Genomic DNA, 22,645 nt, shown 5'->3' with positions numbered 1-22,645 from the left:
ACACTTTTCCCACCCCCCACCCCCCGCCCCAACCAATACTATCATGGCTAAAAAACCAAACTACATTATATCTCTTCAAGGGAATAAATAAACCAGAGCAGCAAACTGTCCCAAACGTGGAGCGGTGTCCGAGGAAACCAGCCCTTGCTACTGGGACTGTGGGATTGTTAAATTCACATTACAGAAGGCAGAAGAGGCTTCCAGCATCAAGGCCCCTTACTGGGATTGGCAGCAGCTCACAGCAGTACTTAACTGCAGCACACCTACCGCCTGTCCTTAGGATGGAAAAGTCTCACCCCGGTTTCCAAAAGAAGTAGTACAGCACGAAAGGCGGGCAGCCCTGCTTCCCCCGGCTCTGCCGCTGAGGCCGACGGCAAAGGCGCGCTGCCGCCTCGTTTGGCCAGTGCACTAGGAAGGCACGGGCTGGCGGCAGGCACGGTCCTGCCGCGCTGCGGGTAGCTGCAACGCCTCCCGCTGCAGATCATCCTATATAGTTGTATATAGTTACGTCCTCTTGAGGGGAAGAGGGAAGGGGCTTTTATGGTGCCCTCCCAGCACCCATAACAGGTTGACGGCCGTTAAGCTGGTTTTAGCCCAACGTACTTGTCCACAGGCAGGATGAGGAGATTTCTGCACTGTGCGACGGGGAGACGATGCCCGCCCAGCATGGAGCACCTGCTGCTGCCGCCATCGAGAGCTATCAGCGCAATCCCCTGTGAGGCAGCAGTACCGCTACAAACCACAGACCTGAGCCAGACTTTCATACATTTGTATGTTTATTATTTCAAAGTACAATATATACATAAGGTATAGTGATATCTTCAAAAACTTTATACAGAAATGGGTATCTACAAAATTAAATCAATAGACATTCTGTGTATATTCAGACAAGGTACGTACATATATTGGAAGATTCAACATAGGTTCAGTTAGGACACAAAAATGGAAAGAAAACCGCCCCCCCATCTTGGAAAAGCCCCAAATACCACCCAGCTCCCTCTGCAACGCAGCTGTCTGCCCTTGGGCAGGTTTCAGGTCGTTGCAGAGACACGGTAAATGTGATTTCCAGTGCCACCTACTGCTGACATCTACCATCACAGCTGTTCCCACTTGGCAGGAAGGGTGAAAGCTCCTTGGGACAGGCCTTGCTGCCTGAACCCCTTCCGAGATTCCCATCTCTGCAGCATGCGGGCACTCAGCTTTACACTCGATTCAATGGAAACCACAGATCTGATTTTTTTTTTTTTTTTTTTTTTTAAGTTAGGAACCAAAATATTGTAATGAAAAATATTTCAAGAGACTAACTTCAGTTTTATTAGCTGGAGATACTGCAGGTGTTGCCAGCAACAAGTGAAGATGGTAAGAACATATCTGAGGAACAGATCAATCTTCACTGTTTTCTGGAGACTAAAATTAAAAATATTGCACAAGTCTATGTGGCAGGAAGCCAGTCATTTCTATAGCATGAAATGATATTCTTCAGTTCAGAGTGTCTGGCTTTAGACAATGACAGTGCTGGATTTTACAGAGGGTGGAAAAGCATAGGCAGCTTTCCTGTAGGGCCTCTAACAACATCCGAATGTGTGATGTTTGAATTAAAAGAGCACCCTGAATATTTAAGAAACAGATGTTTAAGTCTGTAGGACACAACTAGCTACAAGCTTGGAATTTTCAAAAGCAGCCTGTGGCAATTACATGTCTAACGGACACTGAATTTCAATCACAGCTATGCAGCTAACTGCTCCAGGCCGCCTTCAAAATTAGTTTATCAGCTTATCTGTAAAATTCAGTTTATCTGAGGACAGTTTTCAATCTCAGGTTCATAATATAAAGTTTCCAAAACAAGGGTAAGTGAAACACGATTGCTATGCAAGCCTTGCACTGACTCTGCGCCAGCTGGTGCTCGCCTGTGCGAGCCACCCCACAGCAGCACACCTTGTCACAGCAGTGTCCTTGCTACGGGCACCAACAGCATTACACTCCCGACAATCTCCCCCGTGGACACAACGGGCAGGTGACCTGCCAGCAACATTTTTATGACCAATACACCCCTGCCTCTCAGCAATGAGCAACACTGTTAAGCAAAGTTGCTGCTGACGCTCTGTCATGCATTCATCACATTCTGGCCTTACGGGATAGAGTGTCACCCGCCAGCGCGCGAGCTAGAATGGAACTTCCATCTTTAACAGGTATGTTTAAAATAATGCCTGTAAAAGATTGCCTGGGCCCATGAAAATACCACTCACAATAAATTATATTTTGACTGCTTTGTGTGCTTCCATAACCAAGAAGAGAAGTCTGAGAAGTTACTAGCGCTACAGACAGGAAGCAGCATTTCCAGCAGGGCAGGAGGACAACTAACGAGGTTTCTCAAATAACTTAAAAGGAGAAACAATCATGCGAAAAAGAAATAAGAATTTCCACAATGTCATTGCACTTATTCCATCTGCACCACACCTCTCCTTCATTCACATTGTACACCTGGAGAACATACATTAAATGATTACAGTATTAACATGGTATCTAAAATACTGGAGTCATTCAGCTGAATGACTGAAAATATCCAGAGATCTGGTACATTAAAGCATGAAAACACAAACATACAAGAGCTAAGCTATGTTTTGACATGCAAATTGTTCTAAATACTTTCTTTCAGCAGAAGGTCTAGTTCAGTCACTAACAACTGCCTGTTCACTTCTTGGAAGCTGGTGAAAAATCTGTTTCAGCAGAGCCAGGTATTTTTCTCTTCACATCACTTAAACAACAGTAAAGCAGTAGTAGTCCCATGACTGGACTGGTCCAAATTCCCTAACACTTCAGATAACCATTGCTCTCCAGAATTAGAAAAATATATGTATAAAACCCCACCCAGATTAAAGGCTCACAGTTTTTACAATGCTTGGTCAGGTTTTAAATAATTTGTTTCCACCCTCCCTTTCTAATATTCACTATTTAATCCTTTGACACTGAAGGGACCTGCCATTCAAGACTCCTGAAGCTCTCTGGACCACAAACCAGGTCTTGATTCTGCAATGGCTTTCAGAGGTGTCTATCTTCAAAGTAAAAAGGAAGTCTCACTGTCTTGAAACAAACTACTCAAACCAAATCTGACCCTTTTGCTCTATTTGGTTCACTACAAAGCTCAAGTGACTCAGTGGCACCTGAAAATGGAGTACGCACCCCTAAATCACCTGGATGCTTTGCTAAATTCCCCTCCTGTGTGCTGCCAGATTCAGGCCCCTTGTTTTGTGTGTGATGCAAGTGGTACCTGTAGTAAGACAGACTTCTACCTCCCATTCCCACCCCAAGTATCCTTTCTAATTAAAATAGCTAAAGCATCGCTATTGTAAATGTACACTGAATCTTTTTCATGATAATAGGAAGTTCAAGTATTTAATAAAAATCCGAAGTATATATTTACACTGTGATCTGGTCAATAAATTTTGGTCAAAAGGCAATAAATACAGAAATCTATGCATTTACTGCTGGAATAGAGATATTCCTGTGAATTACTTATCCTGGAATTAAAATGTGAACATGATGTTGTGAATAGCCAGAATCTTATAACCTTGATGCTCTTCCTCCATCACCTTCTCAACCAGTGACTGACTAAATAATAGTTCTTAGTTTTGACCAACTAATTATTCACAACAGTAAAATTAAGGAGTCGAACAGATTTCTGTGACACTTTCACAGTCCAACCAATAGATTAAAATCCCATTAGATGTATTTCCCCTTTCTTACTTTCAGTAGCTGGTCTAGACACAGTTAATAAGAAAATTTATTTAGTTTCCATTTGTCTTTGAAAATAGATTTTTCTGATCATCTGAGAACAGATGCAATCACGATGTTTACCTGTATATATGTTAACAAAGGGCAGCTAAAACTCTTACTTTTTAAGTGCTATTAGTTATGCTGAAGGCCAGAGAACTTGATTAACCAATTATCTGATATCAGACTTCTTAAGATCCATGTGTCTAAAGATCAAGGGTTTACAGGATTTGTTGAACTGACATTTGTTTCAATTACATATACCCAACAACTGAGTCAGAAAGCTTCTTAATCCCTTAGTTTTACTGTTCTTTCACTTCTTTTGAATAAAGAAACTAACCAGTTGAATGTTAAAGCAAAAAATAGGCAAAGTCATGGCCACCACTTAAACCCAAAATTTTGTGACAAAGCATTTTCCCATGCATATGTCAAAAATGCTTAAATCAACCTAAATATCAGAAATAATATGCAAGGAAGGAAATAATGTCTGAAGGCCCTTAAAAGCCCAATAACACCGGATATGTTCAACAGCAACTAAGACCTAATTGTTTTTTCTTTTTCCAAGCTCCATCATTAAGAGACTGATTAATTACATAGTGCAGAAATTAAAATCTCACTGCAACTCACTCAAAACATAGTATGCACTGCAAAACATCTGTATGTCATTTCAAATCAAAGTTTTAGATAAATGTAGTGCGTAGTGAAATTCAGCAGCACCTCAGGCTGGTATTGAGTAGACAGAACCACGCTGATGCCAAACCCCACTGTTCTCTCACATGTGTAAGGACAGCCTGTATGGTTAAAGGCTGTATATGCAAAATTCCAGATGCTTGTGCTGGCAGGCAATCAAATTTCAGGAAAAATGTAAAAAACAGTGGTCTATAGCACCTGCCTTTTCTGCATCTGCATGTTGGTTATTCCATAAAAGTTTTAGTTATGTCTGCTTTATTCTCTGTTCCAGTTCATGCTTGTGTTTAATAAGCCGTTCTATTTCTGTTCCTAGAGTTTGAAGGTTTTCCTTTGGGGGGAAAAAAAAAAAAGGATAGGGTAAGTTATACAGGGAAAATGAATCAATCAGAACAAAACACACTACTAAGTTAAAATTACTGTTTATGTCAGCAGGTTGATGCTTTCAAGTATCAAGAACAAGTGCAAATGATTAGACAGAGTTGGAGAAAAACAAGCTAATTTCAATAAAGGATTCAAAGCTCTCAGCAAGTCTTTTTTTTGCAGTTACTAATATTCTACAGGCTGTCTAGAAAGTATCAAGGGGAATGATAATTATAGAAAGACATCTCCAACGTCTGCAGAACACTGCAGTCCAGCTGGCAGCCTGCATGTTTTCCTGCCTGCCACCTTACTCATGCAGCAGCCACGCTGCCCCAACACCTCCACGGGGCACCCAGCTACCGACCCCCGGTAGGCACCCGTGCCCCTGGCTCCACACGACTGGGGGAGAGCATGGAGAGGCTCTTCCCCACTGAAAGCACCAGCAGCCCAGAATTTATTTCAAGAAGCAGCCCATTAGTGCAGCATACTATGAGGGCCCCAAATTGGAGGTTCAGCATGGATCATGTTACATTAACTCTGATTAACCCAATGCTATCAGGGGCACCAATTCACAATGAGCTGACTCCTGAAAAGCCTCCTCCTTTTAACAGCATGCATGTCTTTGAAGGCAGTATCTCAGAACCACAACAACGTATGGAAGAACTGGCATAGCTACTCACTTTCAATGTAATATTTTTCAGTAACGTATCTTCTAACACAGCCTGCAGCTTCCTGTTTATCTCTAAGGAGAGTTCCAATGTGAGACCGCTATCTGCGGGATGAGATGTATACAGAGATGCCATAATCCCGCCCCGTCTACTCAAGTGTACTTTGTTGAAGTCCGAGGCCTCTGATGATAGTGTTCCAGCTTCTTCCCGCAAAATATAACTCTGAATAATTCTGGGAGGGTGGGGAAATTAAAAAACATCATAGCAGTGAGAAGTAAGACACTGAAGTAACTTCAGATTCCTGACATAAGAGTAATTCTATTTTCAAGCAGTACTGTTTTACTGAGAAGGCAGTAAAAATCAACTCCTGCAACTTCTAGAACACTGGAAAACCTGGGATACCAAAAGTGCTACAAGAGATGCTGGTAAGCCGAGACACCACAATTTGGAAGTATTTTGAGAAAGTAATATTGCTCCTGGAGCAAAAAAGTTACTTAAAAATGCTTCTACATTTCTTTGCTGAAAGACTCCAGACAGGGGATCTTAAGCTTTCTACAGACAAGACAAAAATTACAAAGTCTCTGCTCAAGAGTCTTCACAAGCTGTGATCATGTTCTGTGAAATGGTATCAGATGGGCATAAATGTATAGGCTTGTTAAGCAAGGGCTATACTTAACAGACCATTGTACTTTCCAGAGGAAGGTATATGCCACAATTTCTTCCTCTCCTAACTCAAGTTTCAGACATCATCCTGCAAGATGGATTCCCAAGTAGGTGGAATCTTGTCTCATACATTAAATACTGACCACCTTTGGCTCAGATACACTGTTTGTTTGATATGCATACTAGACGACCATCTGGAACGATGCAGTTTTCCTTTCAACACAAACACTTAAAATCAGCGCCCTTTTAAGCACACGAAGAGAATGGACTCTTCTGTTAGCCAGTGGCAGCAGTCGACCTCAAATCAGCCACCTGGCGACCATTTTGCTACCAAAAAAACACTTGCACCAGCCTACTCCTGAAAAAATTCATTAGGAAACAACTCAGCAACTACCGTAACTGCCGAGGAAAGATAAGGAAAAAAGTCCCAAGACTAATCCTACCTTTGAGATCTACTGTCACTGCAATATTTTGTCTTAAATATTTTTATATAGACAATTACTTGTCTTACATAAACTCCAGAATACTTGCTAGTGCACCAGCTCTACAGTGAAAAACTGCATGAACAGAACTTGGAACATACTTTGTTTTTTTCCTGATTTCCTCCACCAGTTGTTTAATGTGATCCTCCATAAACTCCATCTTTTCATTTTTTCGAGCATGTGCCTTCTGTAGCCTTAGTATTCTTTCAACCAAGACAGACTTGTCCACCTCAGGGAAGCTATCCACAGCTACTGAAGATCCAGTATTCTCAGGTGACCGATCCTCATTGCTGCTGCGCGCATTAAGGGATCCTGCCAAGACATCCATATTTGTAAGAGCTCTTTTTGCTTTTATATCACGTAAAATGTCTCCACTAGTGCAATGCATGCATTCATTACATTCTGAAGAAAATATCCTAATCTACTGAAATGTCAGTTTCCCTTATATGTTAGTGGGGTTTTACTTAAATGGTATAAGGATTGTGTATATGATACATGCTGACAACAGTGTAGTCCCCTAGCATGGGCACAGATCCTTCCACGTAAGTGTGCTTGCTTCAGTAATGCTTACTCTTGCATAAGTACCTTCATATGCATTAATATTACTTTGTACAAGACTGAGCTGATTTTAAACATATCTGGAGTTGACTAAAATTACAACACTATGAAAACTGTACAGACTGACAAAAGCCCTATGTATAAACACTCTGCAGCACTCATCACTTAGATCCTGAAGTATTTTCTTTTCCCTCTGTTCGTCTCGAAGTATTTACCTCTCTCATACGGTGAGATTACAGGACACTTTGACAGAACTAACTCAACTTGAAACCCAAACATACCGAGGAAGAAAACAGATGTTGTTTTCAGTGCTAAAGATAACAACTTCTAATCAGATAGAAAGTAATGAATTTTACACAAATGTACTGATGCCTCTAAACATGCTAATAGATTTATCATTTACACAGTTGCAACTGTCAATAGTGCAATTAAACAATGTTGGAAGCCATTGCTCATTTTTGCCTCTGGCAGCATTTAAGAGGGTCCTCTTATAAACTGGAGTCTTCTGAGCTTCCTCCAAACATAAAAGCAACAAAATAAAAAAGGTAGGCATTTAAAAAGAACCAAAATATATCAACATTACAAACACTGAACCTTAATCTCCTAATGAGAATAAGCACCTACAACTGCATTCAGCCAAGTGCAATTTGGTGTTTAAAGGCTATTTTGTCAGCTTTAATGGGAGGCTGCCCACACACTGCATATGCACAAAGCACAGAAAGAGCAAGGCTCACGGCAGCACACCATGGCAACCTTATTAAGATCGAAGGATTGTTTTGGCAGCCCTGCTATGTGCTATTTTACCTGATGAACTGGAACGGCTCCCCATGCTGCTGACTTCTTTGTCATAATTACAATTTTCCATCTGATCCAATTTCCTCCGTGCTAAAAGTGTAACAAAATGATGGTTACCAACAGCCGATTAAAACCCAAAAATCATAGTGTTACACAACATACAAAAACTCAAATCCTCCCTGATCTGCACTAATTTAACATGGCTTGACAACTGGAAGATAATAGTAGCAACTAAAAAAAAAAAAACAAACAACAGTCCCCCTCCTCTCACTGCCCCCAACCATGAAGTACCAGGATGCAACACCCACCACGATCCCTACACCCTGCAGCAATTTCCAGTTGAAGGGGGTAATGTCATACATAGGATTAACTGGAAACGATAAGATTTAAATTGGATTTTGCCTTTGATTAGGACTGCCATGTAAACAACTGCTGAATAACAGAATGGCAACTCTGTTCTGGGATCTCCTAACTATATCACTGCTGGGAGCTGAGTGTAGTATTTGTGCCAGAAGTACCACTCATTCAGTAGGGATCAAGAGGGGAACGTGCACAGCTGTTCATATATGTACAAAGACAGACATGGAACTTGTCTTGCACAATGCCAACAGGGTCTCTTCTTTCAAACAGATTTGTTTATTTTCAAATCTATTTGCATTCAGAGCATATGCATTACTGGGTACTTAATGATTTCTATTTGTTGACAGTTAGTCATCAGTCTCTCCATATCCACTTTTAAAAACTGAAGCGCTCTGTTTAATATACTAAAAAAACCTGTCACCAGCAATTCCTGATACAGTCAGCAACTAGGAAACTTCTAGCAACTTTTGAATACACTCCTACACAGACCAGGATCCATATATACCCAGTGACATTTCATCAGTCACATACATGATAACAAAGACCAAGTTCTTCTGAAATAAATCTTTCATTTTATGTCTAAGCCCATTTCAAAAGTTATATTTAAGACTGAAAATTGACACTAAGGCCTGCTTCCCGTAACTGCAGTTTCTATAAGATCTACCTTGCTCACACACTCTCATTGCCTTTAGGGACAAGGAGATCTTGAAGGGCTACACCCATACACATATGCAGACAGGACCCTAGTCTCTACCAGACACCGTGAAGGGGCTTGCAGATGGGGCTGACTCATTATATCTGAAAATAATTTCAACCTAGCTGAAGTTGTTTTGTGAGATCTTTCAGGTTTGCTGCATGCTTGCGCTTCTGGGTAGACAGTTCATCTTTCAGTTCATCCACATGGGTCTTCAGTGCTGTTAGCTCTTTCTGCTCTGAAGCCAGCTGAGCCTGTAGTGTCTCAACCTCTAGCTTTCGCTGATCCTCCTCCTTCTGCAACTTGATGGTCTGAAATTGTAGTTTTATTTTCAGCCATGTACAAAAAAAAATCCCATACATATATTCAACAGCCCTAACTCTGCACTTTTCACCTGAGAATCTTTCACATTTTACATTTATTATTTAGGCTAAACACTACCACAGCAAATGAGTATGCAAGCACAGTGCAGTGCTGCAGTAAGACTCCTGAACTATCTCCAGAATATCTACATGATACCGTAGAGCCAAAGCCGTACAGTGCACTCACATTACCTTCCATGACACCCTGTGTTTATTAAAAATTACATTTATCTTACAGTACAAACAGGACCTAAGAAACAGTTTACGATAATAAATTTCACAGACAAATTACAACCTTTTGATTGTTTCAGTGATAGCTGCACAGAGAACAACTTCGTACTCCCAGAAAGGAGCAACACAGTAACACCCCCTCATTCCAGTGCAGTGTGCCTCAGGATTTCTTTTTCCTTAGAAACATGAGGTGTTTATATCCTGCTTCTATTATCCTATCAAACTGAGAAATTGTGGTCAGGTAAGTAAAGACACAGGGTGGAATTCATGTGACATCTTTATTAATATCAGACATCTTACTAGTGCAAAAAACAAGCTGCACACTGTACTCACCAGGTCATCTTTAGTCTGTTGAACACATTCCAGCTGATTCTGCAGCTCTCTTTCGCTGTAAGAAAGCTTATCCAACTGGCTCTGTAAGGAATTGTTTTCAGACTGAAGCTGTGCATTCTTACTGGTTAATTTTTCAGTGAATATCAATAGCTCAGATTCTCTTTTCCGACTACCTTCAATGTCCTTCTGGAGATCAGCAACCAGAGAATTGAAACCATCTACTTCTTCCTTTAAAGCACTGATTTCTTGTTCATCTCTGTCAAAACAATTATATCTCATTAGGGATAACACAAGCTTAAAGATATGAAACCTTATTGAAATAAAAGCATTCGGGTCAAGACCAAATAAGGCAGAGGAACAATTAATGACCCTGATGCATGGGTTTGGCACTGGATCATTTTAAATGTCAAGAGAGTTTGTGGATTCCATTTCACGCCATGTTACAGTGCTGAAGTGACAGATATTTAGAAATCCCACAGAAGGCCACACAGTCATTAGCTTCATCAATGAAGACCATCTCTCTGTACTCAACTTCATGAGCTTCAGTATAAGGTATAAACAAAACCCTCAAAACCAGATCCTGTAGGTAAGAGTAAGGTCTGAAAACCCAAAGGGTCATTATGTAAGAGGACTTGTCTAAGAAATGGAGAAATACTCTAGTTTTGAGCTTCTACAGGACAGCAGCACAGTGACTTCCTTATCCAACCAGTGCAGCTCCGATTCAAAAGACCTGGCTTACTTCACTATCCCTCCCCCAATCCTCTACAAAGCAAGTTCTTATTTCTACTGAAGCACTCTCATTAGCAAACTTCTGATCTAAAACTTTGCAATCCATTTGAGTGAAAAAGGTCGTATCTTCAGTTTTGCAGAAAGGGATTGAAATTAATTCCAAAATTAAAAAGCTGCTGAAGTTACAGACTAAAAATGTCCTCCTCTCATTTGCTCTTGCAATATTGTTTCATTAGTTCTTCAATCATATTATTTTATACACCTTTCTAAACCCTTACCTTCCAACATCAGCAGAAAAACCCTCACCTCCTTCCCTCTCACAGGGAGTGCATATATTCAAATTTAAAAATAAAGTTATACAGTGTAAGGGCACATATCTCATTAATTCCCTGTCAGACAGTGTAATTACCAGGAGGCTCAATTCACTTGAAAACAACAACCTTGTATCAACATGTTTCCTCAAGTAGACATGAGGCTCAGGCAATCCAAATCATTAAAAATTCTGAAAATTAACTATAATTTTTCAAAACTAAGTTACTGAATTCTACTAGAACTCCATTACTACAAAGTACATGCTTCCAGCTACCAAAACAAGGAGTTCATGCGGTTAATGAGAACAGAAGCTAGCTAGCATTGCACTACCAAATGATAACATGAAATGTATGACATCCTGACTTTATAGTCTTTTTTTAGGTTAATTCCACCTTTCAGGAAACTTAAGACTGAACAACTACAGCACTGATTTTTTTTTTTTTTTTTCCCCCCAGCCATTTATCCTGTAAAATATCTCACCCATAGCTCCCATTTAAAAACCTATGCCAAAACTCTACTCTCATATTTTGCATTTCCAAATATGTTGTTTCATTATGACAGGAGAAATCTCTAGTTAACAGTCAGGGTTGAACCAGACAAAAGTAAGTGTTTAGACCATCCTACAAGAGATCTCTAGCTTATCCTTAAAGTTCTCCAATGAGAGACCAGGCAGCACTGGAGGTAATCAGTATGCAGCTCAGCCATAAAGTTCTTCCCACCAAGTAAGTGCTGCACAGGAAGGATATTTAAAAAAAAGATCCAAATTGAATACCAATGAGATACAGATATTTAAGTATGTCTCAGTTACTGAGAGGAAAACGTAACTAGAAAAACACATTTGTAGTTTCACACTATGATCACAGTCGTTTTAGTTCATTTGGCAAGATCCCAAGTGAAAAATAACTGTTACTGATCAAAGTGTAAGCTTCAGTTGTCTCACATACTGCAGTTTCCCTAAAAAGGCTGATGACACAGTGCTGATACAGCTGACCAGCACACAGCAACTGAAAATGCTTCATCCTCTAAACCCTGAGGAAGGCATATAATCACTGAAATATTTTTCAATAATAAATAAGAACTGTTTAAAAGTACAGGAGCAACACATGGGTGGTTCTGCTTATTTGACATTTGTCTATCTCCATTTATGTAACACCATTATAAATCAGTGAAGTGGATAGCATTTGCATTTTCTAGTCCATTAGGTACCATATAGAAACATGACTATGCTCAGACCCTCCTCAAGTGTCCACAAACCCAACTCTTCTGAGATTATTTCCCTCACATTCTTAAATGAGCAAACTTGGACACAGCAGAATGAATTTCAGGTCCATTAGAAATACAAGTGCTCCCTACTATCTGAATACAGCATCTGTCAAATATATAAAATCCTTTTTGTTAAATACTTTCATTTGTCCATCACAATTTTGAAGCAATATATCTTTCCAGTTTAGTTGCTTTTCCCCAATCTTTCAATAAAACAAACACTAGGCAGACACTGAGAAGACATAAACTTCCTACAGAGTATGCCAGAAAGCAAGCACTTCTTATTTGAATAATGAAAGACATTGAATTAGATTTAGGAGTCTCAATCCCCTTGTCTTAGTAGAGGTCACCAAAGTTATCTCCAGTACTAGAAATATTGATTTGAAAAACACTTAGATTAGAAAACCACTCAAATTAGGACAAGGATTCTTCAAATTACAGTGCATTTTAAAGCATCAATTATTTCAATAAAAATTTTCCACATCATTCTTTAAAGTGCATAGCTGTACCTCTGATGTTGATCCTGTAGACAATCAACAGTTTTGACTCTGTCCAGCAAATTCTGAATTTCAGTTTTCTGTCTATTAATGATTTCTTTATACTTGGATAACTCATCTTCTGTTCTTAAACGCTCATCCTCTAGACACTTTACCTAAATAGAAAAAAAAAAAAAAAAAAATCAGAAACTATTTATGCTCCCAAACTTCAGAGCTGAATTATTCTGATCAAATGTCTAAATTGTTGTACAAAGCTCCTGTGGGCTTTTTTGGTGGTTCCAAGTCCCTTAGAACAATATCCCAAGTATTTCAGATCAAATACAGTCAGAAAAATAAACAAACAAAAAAAAGGAAAAACAATAATAATAATCAGGTGTGATTAACATCAGTTTTGTCCAAAGACACCATCATTCCCCAGTTACCAAGCCAACCCTTTATTATGTCTTCCTCCCTTTTTTTAAGATTCTATTGAGCAAAATCCCTGCTCTGGACAGAGGGGGACAGGCATGCCAATCTACGGACTGTTCAGAAGTTACAGATAGCATATACTCCTTACCTGAGGTCAGATGTATGAACTCTGCAAAACTAGCTTGACAGGTGTGAAAAGTTTGAAAAATTAAAAATATTTGTAAAGTTACTGAATTTAGAAGATGTTTACTAAAAAGTTTCTCTTGACTTTTCAGTCAAATGAGGTGCATACTATGAAATACTGTACTACTGATCAACTGATACTCCCTAAGAAAGACTACCCAGAGTCAACAGTTACGTAATCCTTCTAGTCTCATGCCAGCCTGTCTCTAATCACACTGTTTATTCCGAAAGAAAAAAAAAAAAAAAATTTAACAGATTGAATATAGTCTTATTCCAAAACCCAACACTATGCCTTTAGCCCCACTGGAATTCCACACAGCACACGTTACCTTTGTTCTCAGTGTTCGAAGCTCATCCATGCCTTCTTTAAATGTTCTCTTCAAGTCTTCCAGTTCTTTTATTTTTGCATGATGCACCTTTTTAAAGAATAAGAAGCTCCTTTAGAAATCTAAATGGACAGTGGCATCTCCTGGGATGTCAAAAATATCTAGGCCAATGCAGGCTACTATGACAGCTGAGAGGGCCTGAGGTAGAACAGGTACCCTTAAAAGTTTGTTTTACTAAGTAAAAAGCAAAGCAACACCTAAAAGCTTCTTTTGTTCTCAGTTCTTCCGAGAATAAAGTGAGATTACACACTCTGGTTTTAGGTGTACAAATCTATGCTATAATATCCATTGGTGAAAGTTCTAGGCAAACTCACACTTGGTTAACTCTGAAGATGGCATATGCACATATGAGCTGTGAGCCGGTATTAATCATTAGAGAATTTAACTTCTGAGCTAGCAAATCTCTACAGAGAACTGAGGCTGTTCCTTGACTTTCTTCACCACATAGCTTGGCAAAATATCGGTCAGAAAAAGGCCTGCCCATCATCTGAATTTGTGCTCTAAATTATAACAACATTCATATTTATAAATGAAAGAGCAATTATTTTGTCCTCATTATATCATATGTTTCCCATAACTTTGTTTTTAAGAAGTGAATCCAAGGTAATATCTAAAAACATCCTCCAAAAAGCTGGGCTGGAGGCAGATACCTGGTACGTAGTATTAGGCCAAGAAGAAAAATGTTTGGCAAAAATTGTAAGCAGCTTAAAATAAGATTCGCAAAATTAAAAACTCATGGTATTCTTAACTACTAAGTTGCCAACTGTGTTGTCTTCACACACCACTTATTTACCTCCAGGTGATCAGACTTCTCCTGAATTTGTTTCTCTAGTTCTCCTTTAGTTACTCGTAATTTTGCATCCAATTCATTTGATTTAATTTCTTCTGACTCCTAAAAGTATTGAAGAAATAGAAGTAGAATTTTAGACTTTTACATTCCCCTTTCTAGTTTATGAGAATACAGACAGTTTTTTGCATCACTGCGTTTTTCCTGTAGGTGCACACCTAAATTCTGAACATGCCGAGAAAGACCCCCACAATGCACACACCAAGACAAACATTCCCATTTATTTAACAACTTTCCAAGTAAAGAAACCAGTTACTAGTCATCTCAGCTTTGTAGCTCACACTGGATAATTCTTCCCTGCTACAGCTTAAGATAGAAAGGGAAGAAAAAGAAGACTCAGATGCTAAATACTAATTTCACCTCCTGAGAAAAAATGTGCCTACTTGATAGGTTTTTATCATTTCTTGACAGTTTTTCCTTATCTGGTCTGCTTCTTCTTTTGCTTCAGTTAATTTTGCTGTTGCATCTTTGAGGCGTTCTTTGGTTTCCTACAAAAGCAGTAATAAATAATGGGCTAAACCTATTTATCTAACAATATGGGAAAAGCATTTATAATAAAAGTTCCCTATTTCAGTCTGGAAAGAATTTACAACCACAACAAAAATAAATATGCCCAGCATTATTTTTCCTCTTGCTTCCATTCAGCTATTACTTTATGCAATTTTGTTTGTTTCAACACTGAAAGCACAACAAAAAAATCTCTTGGTTACGCGCCATGCATATGTTCAGATGATATTTAACTCAATCACATAAAAACTAAACTAAGACAACAGTTAATTAATAAAAAATATTAAAAGTTTATCACCAGATTAACAGACCCTCCCCTATACATCCTCCCCTCACATTCTTTCAACATTTTCATTTTAGTATCAGTATCTTTAAGAGCACTATTTGAACTTTTGCTGCATGTATTCAAATTAAACAAAAAACACTTTAGAAACAGATTTTAATACTGTATAAAAAGTAAACAGTACAGCAACTACACTCTTCTGACTATTTTCATGTCATGATACCAGTACCATCTCACTAACCTTGTGTGAATCCATTTCTGTTTTCAATTTGTTCTGAGCCCATTTTACTTTGATAACATGAGAATTGATTTCTTCTTTCAGTTTTTCTATTTCTCTGTTGAGTCGAGTGGCTTCACCATCCTAAGAAGATTTCATAGATTTTATTTTATGGATTTAAATCATCCAGTGCTTCTACAACAATACTCCTACTCAAGTGTCATCTTGACACAGGGTTGTGTTTGGTTTTTTTTTCCCTTAATGTCTCAATTTTTCAAAAGCATGCACATACTTGAGAGTGCTCAATGATGCTCTAATCCATAATACAGTGAAAAAAACCTACATTACTGTTCTGGTTTAAATAGCAAGGTAAGGCTGCATTACTGTAGGTATACATTCAAGTTACCTATCTGTTAAAAAGCAAAGCAGAGTTTAGAGTTCTGATCTAAAGTAAGTATCTCCTGGGTAAGCTGCACAGTCCTCTTTGTTCTTTTTTTAGCAAAAGGATGAGGAAACACAGCTTCAAAGTAGTAAAGTCACATATTATGCAACACTACAGACAAAAAAAATCATGGCACCAATGGAATGGTATTACCAACCATTCAGGTGCAGACTAGTGTGAGCACTGACAGCAAAATACATGCAAGTCAAATCACTAACCTGTGCCAAGAAAGTATGGTAACAGAATCACATTGCTGGCATAACCTTCTATACCAGTGTCCATAAACCACTGCATGAAGCCAAATTTCCAAATTCTATTTCTGAAGTAATAGGCTCATCTTACCAAAAAAAGTTTAAAGCAGTACCATATGAGGGCAGTACAATTCCTGTAAGGCTCTAGTGCAATCCTCAGGAGTTATGAAGATAGATAGTATGTTAAGTTTTGTTTAGGAAACCTGAAGTCATGCTCCCACTTTCTCTTCGTGTGAGAGAGGACACTGGAATCATTTTTTGTTTCAGAAGCATCATTTTTAAGACTTTTATTAAGATGCACTTTTTGAACCCTTCTGTGCATATTACAATTGCTCAGAAGAGGCCCAAATCAATGTCTGAACCCTACTGATTTATTAATTTTTGGATCTTTCACGTGAAATAGAATTGTGAAGCACAATACAAAAAGACCTGGATAATTTAAGAGGTTTGTGGGAATCTCTCACTGGCTTCTAAAAAAGAATGACAAATTTTTGGGATTGGGCCTGAAAAATCCTACTGCTTTATTACTGATTTTTAATAGTACAAAAGAAAAAATACAGAGTGAAAACACAGAAAAATAGCAAAAAGGACTGAAATAATTTATGCCATTATAGCCTTAAAAAAAAAATTTCCTCAAACTTCAGGTATCTGCAACCACCAGTATTTCCAGTTTTGTCAAAAACACCCCCAAATGTTTCACAAACTAATATCCAGGGAAAGATTAAAAGGAACTTCAAAAAGAAATGACAATGAGAACTCAGTAGCTTCTTCCCCTTCCCTTGAAGAAAAGGGGTTTTCACAGCTATATGGCAAACCAAACGAAAACAGGTTTCTTTCACCAAGTACAACAGCAAACAAGTCATAAGGTTGTTCTGAGAGTGCTCTTAAACATTCACTCAAGTCATAGAGCAATACTCAGAGTACCTTAGTTTCATAGAGCTGGTGCAATCTTCCTTTTTCCTGAGAAAGTTGTTTGATTCTATTCGTATGCTTTTCTATTTCTTTGTTTGCATCTCTCACTCTTCTCTCAAGTATCTCCTTTTCCTTTCGGAGGTCAAGGGACTCTTTCTCCCCTCGGACATATTTCATTACCATCGTTTCCTTTTCATGGCGTGCTTCTTCACATTTTTTGTTTGCCTTTAGAAGTATTAAGATAGAATGAATCAATCTTGTATTTCATAATTAGCTTTTATAAGACACTACTGGATATTCTCAGTATTACAGTCCTCGGTCTTCCCTCATCCACATGCCAACTGCACAATCATTACTCAGTGGCTTATTTTTCAGTCGGTTTATTTTTACAGATTTCCCTCACCCCAGCACTAAGAAATTCTGCTTCAAAATTAAAAACCAAATCAGACACTGAAGCTTTAGAATTCATATAATAGGAAAATACTTGATATTAAGAAGGAAAAAAAAATAAAATCATCTCAGGTCTCAGTAATACATGAAACAAAATAAGAGCTTTGTGCTGGAGTTGAGAAAAATATTTTGTGATAACCTGTCTGAAAAAAGCTACTGCCAGTTTTTACCTCCTTTTGAATCAAGATCAGTTTACAGGCAAGGAAAATGACATTTCCTTGAGGGATGAATTCCATACATATAAATATACACATTAAAAAGAGCTACCAGGCACCCCGGAATGCTAATAGCTATTTAGAAATTCACTGATGCCACTCATCAGAAATGGATATATAACTGCAGGCTAATGGCTTCAATTTTGCTAAATTTTGCCTTGCCTAGTGATCTAACAACCAAGGCTAGATGTTTCTTTCAAGAACCAAGTTTGTTCATAAGATGTTCAATAATTAAAGGTTTTCCATATTACCTGTTCCATTCGAAAGGCCATCTCTTTATGCAACTGCTGAATAGCATTTTTGGCTGCTGCATCTTGAGTCAAAAGTTTGTCTTTACTAGCTTTCACTTCTTTATTAAGCTCTTCCATTCTTGCTTCCAGCTGAAAGACAACATTATGACATAATTATAGGTAAAATAAGACTTTGATCACGTTTTGTACAGGCAGTAACATCTTACACAGAATTAGATGCTTCAACAGATATTTACCTGTATTTTACACTTGTCAAGCTGCAACTATCCATATCAACATCTAGCTTTGCATTACAGTACAAGCATGAAAGATGTCAATTCTCATCTTCAGTGAGACTGAAGAGGCATCAAGTAAAACACGAAGCATATTAATTTACTACACAAAAAATTAGATTGACAGCAATGCTGAGATGCCAGAGCAGAGCTAGCTGCTATCTGAAGTTACTTCACCTTCCACCCTTTTGTTGCTTTACCTGTGCCATACCCTCCAGCGTGCCAGCAACAGTCATGCATCCATACTGAACTGGACTGAGAATTAATTCACTGAAAAATAACTCAGCAAATAAAGAGGCACTTAGTTACTGTGCTGGCATTTTTTTTTAGCTGCCCAGTGAACTGAGTCAGGGACCTGATCCAGCTGAAGAATAACTACCAATGTTCAACTGGAACACTTCCCAGAGCATGTTCACTGCACAGCCATGCAAGTCCAGTACAAGAAGCAGCAGCACTAGCCAAGCGCAAGTGGTGGCTATGTAAGCTGTAATGCTGCCCAAAGGGTGTTCGTATTGTGCCTTAACGACTATCCTCTTGTTCCAGGGGAAAGCCAATTCACCCAGGTTAAGGTTTTTTTGTTTGGTTTGGTTTTGGGGGGCTGGATGGGTTTTAAAAAACTACAAAGTCTCAGGGTCAGTATCTTACATTTTTGTGCAGTTCTAAAAGGCTACATAAAAGGCAATAACAACATTAAATGCTTCTGTTACCACAAAATTAATTGATCACACCCTGTTCAGCTTTGCAAATGAATCATTGCTCATATGAAAAAAAAAGTTTTACACAAACACGTACAGTTTGAGTGCAGCCAAGCTTTCATTTACTTGAAAGCTACCAGAAAACACTAAATCAGAAATTGTAACAATAAAACACATTACAAATGAAAAAACTCAAGTGTTTCTTACAACTCCAGGTGCTACTTCAAGTGCAATATAAAAGTATTACACTTGAAATCAGTATTTTCTGAAATCACTTGTAGGCAATGTAGTATCACAGATCCTACTTATCTGACTAGAAAGCAAAAAACACTCCCTCACAAATATTTTCTTTTCAGAATGGGATAAAACAATTGCTGCATGACACAGCTTCATGAAATAACAGAGTGCTACCACGGAAATACAGACAAGAGAGAACAAGTAAGCTGCTCATACTGATTTATTCAGGCAAATGCAATTCCAATTTGTAGCTTGAAAATAAGACTTTTTAATTCCATTTTCAATCGCATCATGGATTTTCAAACACTCTTTAAAACTAACCAAAGACAGATGAAGCTTCTATATACATGAATACATTTCTCTGGAACACTACAAGCCTGACACACTGCTTTGAGAACAGATTTCTCTGCAGTGCAGACATTAACAGAGAAACCTGACAACTAGGGTAGTATATCACCAGCACTTTGACAAACAGAAATGAGTATTTTAAATGCTATCTCTTGCCAGATTTCTAAACCGTAATCTGTAATCAGTTTATATAGCTGGCCAACCACTGTAGGACCATTAGCAGATAACTTTGTAACAGACAAGCAGTGACACCTGATGCAACACCTTTTCTTCCCACACTAAAACCAGCCTACAGCAATGCACACTATGTTCCTCTTCGGCCTGTCATGGTTCTAACAATTCACTGGGGAAATGTCTGTATATAGTAACCGATACCAAAATAACGTGCAAGACCACAGTTAACATGCTCTACTCTTTATACACATTCCACATATCGTTAACGTTTAACAACTGTAACTACACCCCATCCACTTCTGTTAGCGGATGCAACAGTTAACAGAAGATAAAGATGACAAAAATTAAGATCTCCTTTATGTATGTGTACACAAAATAAATCATCCTATGAGGATAAAAGACTGAATGTGTCATTTTTTGCATGAAGATCTAACAGGCCTTCAACATACACTGCCTTTAGCAGGCAGCCGAGGTACACAAAGCCCACAGAACAGGGGCAACCCACAAAACAGGAACTCTCTTGGCTTGAAGAAGACTCCCAGATACAAAACACTGAAGTGATGTGAATCTAGAAAGGCAGTCATCGGCTTTTAGCCAATGAATATTCTCAGAATGGAAGAGCAGATTTATCCTCTTAAAAAAGCTTAGGATAATAAGCACAGGTATTCCTTCCTTCTCTTCTATGCTACCAAGGATGTCTTGCTAAAGAGTGTCAATAGTGACATCGTGCACAGTGACATACTAACCAGCACTTCTGTTTTGTTATTTGTACCTGTTTAATAATATTGAGGTGCTGCTTTTCTGTTTCTGTTCGTTTTTTCAATTCATCTTTTAAGTTGTCCTTTTCTGAGCAAATTTCCAAAATCAGTTCCTGATGTTTTTTATTTTCTTTAATTAATCTGTAAAGCAAAAAAAAAAATAAAACCAAGGTAGATTAATATTGGGGTTTTTTTTTATGTTTGTTTTTAATTTACAGCCAGAAAAACTAATCAAATCCATGAAAACCTCAGAACAACAAAACACAATTCTGTTGTGCACGTGAAACTTGGCTCCAAACCAGCAAGCAGCATCTTCCTTGTGAGGAAACTGCTTGGTACTGCTACATAACTACAGAGCTGTAAGTGGTAATAATTTTAAGGTACCTATAAGACAGTAACTTCCAGTCAGATAGCTTCACCAGTCAAATGTGTGAAAACCAGATACTGTATTCATTTCACAGATTGCTCAGAGCAGCCCTTTAAGTCCACAACCTGCTAAGAAATGGAACCCTGATTTTTTAAGTCCTAAGTAGGTATGTAACTACAACAGTGTCCATGCTCATACTCCTTATAAAGTTCAATTTTTTTAGCAATAATTTGTTCTTTTGCAGCTTAGCTGTTTGAAGCCAGAGTTGAAGTTGACAGGTATTTAGTTTGACCTTCTAGCACTGCAACAGAAGATAGTTACACATAAAACTCAGCAATTCTGACAGTGTAACTTCTGACAGAGTCACAACTGCATTTAAATGTTTAAAGACACAGTTAGATGGTGGATATTTTAGGACACTAATTGCAGGAATTTGTGGGAGGCATGAATTTACCTGAACAAGATATTTAAATAACCCTTTACACATATACTTTCATCTTTATCTCTCTCACTTTGGGAAAATAAAAAAAAAAAAAAAAAAAAAAACAAACCTCTAAAAACCTAGTCTCCTAAATTACAAGGAATTAATTCAAAACCATCAGTGAAAGAGATTCGCACTTCCAATCTGTTTTTTAATCTATTAATGAGTATTTCAGAAGTACAAATTCTTAATTCACACAATTGCTGCTCACCTATGTCTCTTAGATCTGTGATCACAGGAGACAGTTAGGCTATTTTCAGAGCAATGTTTCAAGAAATTCTGCTGATCATAAACTAAGGGACAAAATCAACACAACCCAGAATGCCCTTTGGACCAAACATAATATATTCCACAGCAGTTTTACACTCTTGAGGCAAGTCCCCGAGAGTCAAAGGGGTACAGCTGGGATAGCAGCTGGCAAAAAAAAAAAAAAAAAAAAAGAGACCAAAGACATGTTAATGTAAAAAACTTGCTGTATGTATACATAATACATATATTTACACAAACATTTGTCTCCAAAGGTAATTGGTCCATGGCCGAAAACACTGACCTGCCTCTGAGTTTACTGTAAACAAGTGAAACCCAAATAACTTATAACTTATGATCTCTTGGAATTACAACCATCTAATACACCCACCACTTCAGATTCCCACTCCTCCTCCATAATTACTGAATGTCTAACTATGCATTCCCAAGCTTTCCTGTCATCAACTGACCTTCCTCACATTTATGATTTCTGGCAGAGGTTAACTGGTGAGATGCAAGAGAATGCTTTCCCTACTTGGCATCTCTCCCTCTGCCTGGTTTCCCTCCCTTTGATATCTGCCCATACCATGGTATCAGAGTGCCTTATATGAAGCGTAGGACACATTTCCAGCCCTGCAAGCAAGAATAAATTTGAAGTTAAAGGCTACATTTTGTTAGCAAAAAAAACATTTCTAAAGGGGTAAAAGAATATGAAACGCCAAGTGGAGAATCAAGAAATTGAGCCATGAACTGGGTTTTCATGAACATAACTATGCTTCATGTAGTATACTGCCGCGTAGAACTATTAAGCCCAGTTTATTATACCAAAGTTTATAAGCCATGCATTTCAAAAGCTCTCCTATAAAATGCAGTAAAACAGTAGTTTATCTATATATGACATTTCCAACTCAAATAATAGCTCTCAACCGATTAGCAACTTTGCTGGA

The 22,645-nt window shown here is 38.3% G+C and overlaps 1 protein-coding gene across 5 annotated transcripts in view; it reads right to left on the bottom strand.

The window, feature by feature from the left end:
• Positions 1–753: 753 nt before the first annotated feature.
• Positions 754–22,645, bottom strand: part of CCDC186 (coiled-coil domain containing 186) — a 37,502-nt gene continuing 15,610 nt past the window's right edge. For all 5 annotated transcript variants that reach the window (XM_032988652.2, XM_042788861.1, XM_032988653.2 and 2 more), the window contains 14 exons: positions 20,619–20,745; positions 18,121–18,249; positions 17,217–17,429; positions 15,624–15,743; positions 14,976–15,080; positions 14,539–14,637; positions 13,689–13,775; positions 12,781–12,923; positions 9,968–10,223; positions 9,163–9,352; positions 7,997–8,077; positions 6,736–6,946; positions 5,502–5,721; positions 754–4,789 (listed from right to left, as the gene is read on the bottom strand). In XM_032988652.2, coding sequence (XP_032844543.2) covers positions 4,706–4,789; positions 5,502–5,721; positions 6,736–6,946; positions 7,997–8,077; positions 9,163–9,352; positions 9,968–10,223; positions 12,781–12,923; positions 13,689–13,775; positions 14,539–14,637; positions 14,976–15,080; positions 15,624–15,743; positions 17,217–17,429; positions 18,121–18,249; positions 20,619–20,745 — 2,065 coding nt within the window. In that variant the 3' untranslated portion in view covers positions 754–4,705. The remainder of the gene's footprint in view (positions 4,790–5,501; positions 5,722–6,735; positions 6,947–7,996; positions 8,078–9,162; positions 9,353–9,967; positions 10,224–12,780; positions 12,924–13,688; positions 13,776–14,538; positions 14,638–14,975; positions 15,081–15,623; positions 15,744–17,216; positions 17,430–18,120; positions 18,250–20,618; positions 20,746–22,645) is intronic.

Source organism: Tyto alba, unplaced genomic scaffold (genome assembly GCF_018691265.1).
Source record: "Tyto alba isolate M040663 unplaced genomic scaffold, T.alba_DEE_v4.0 Super-Scaffold_1, whole genome shotgun sequence".
Lineage (NCBI taxonomy): Eukaryota > Metazoa > Chordata > Aves > Strigiformes > Tytonidae > Tyto > Tyto alba.
The sequence above is the reverse complement of the archived record's forward strand: the minus strand, read 5'-3'. Positions and strand labels throughout refer to the sequence as shown.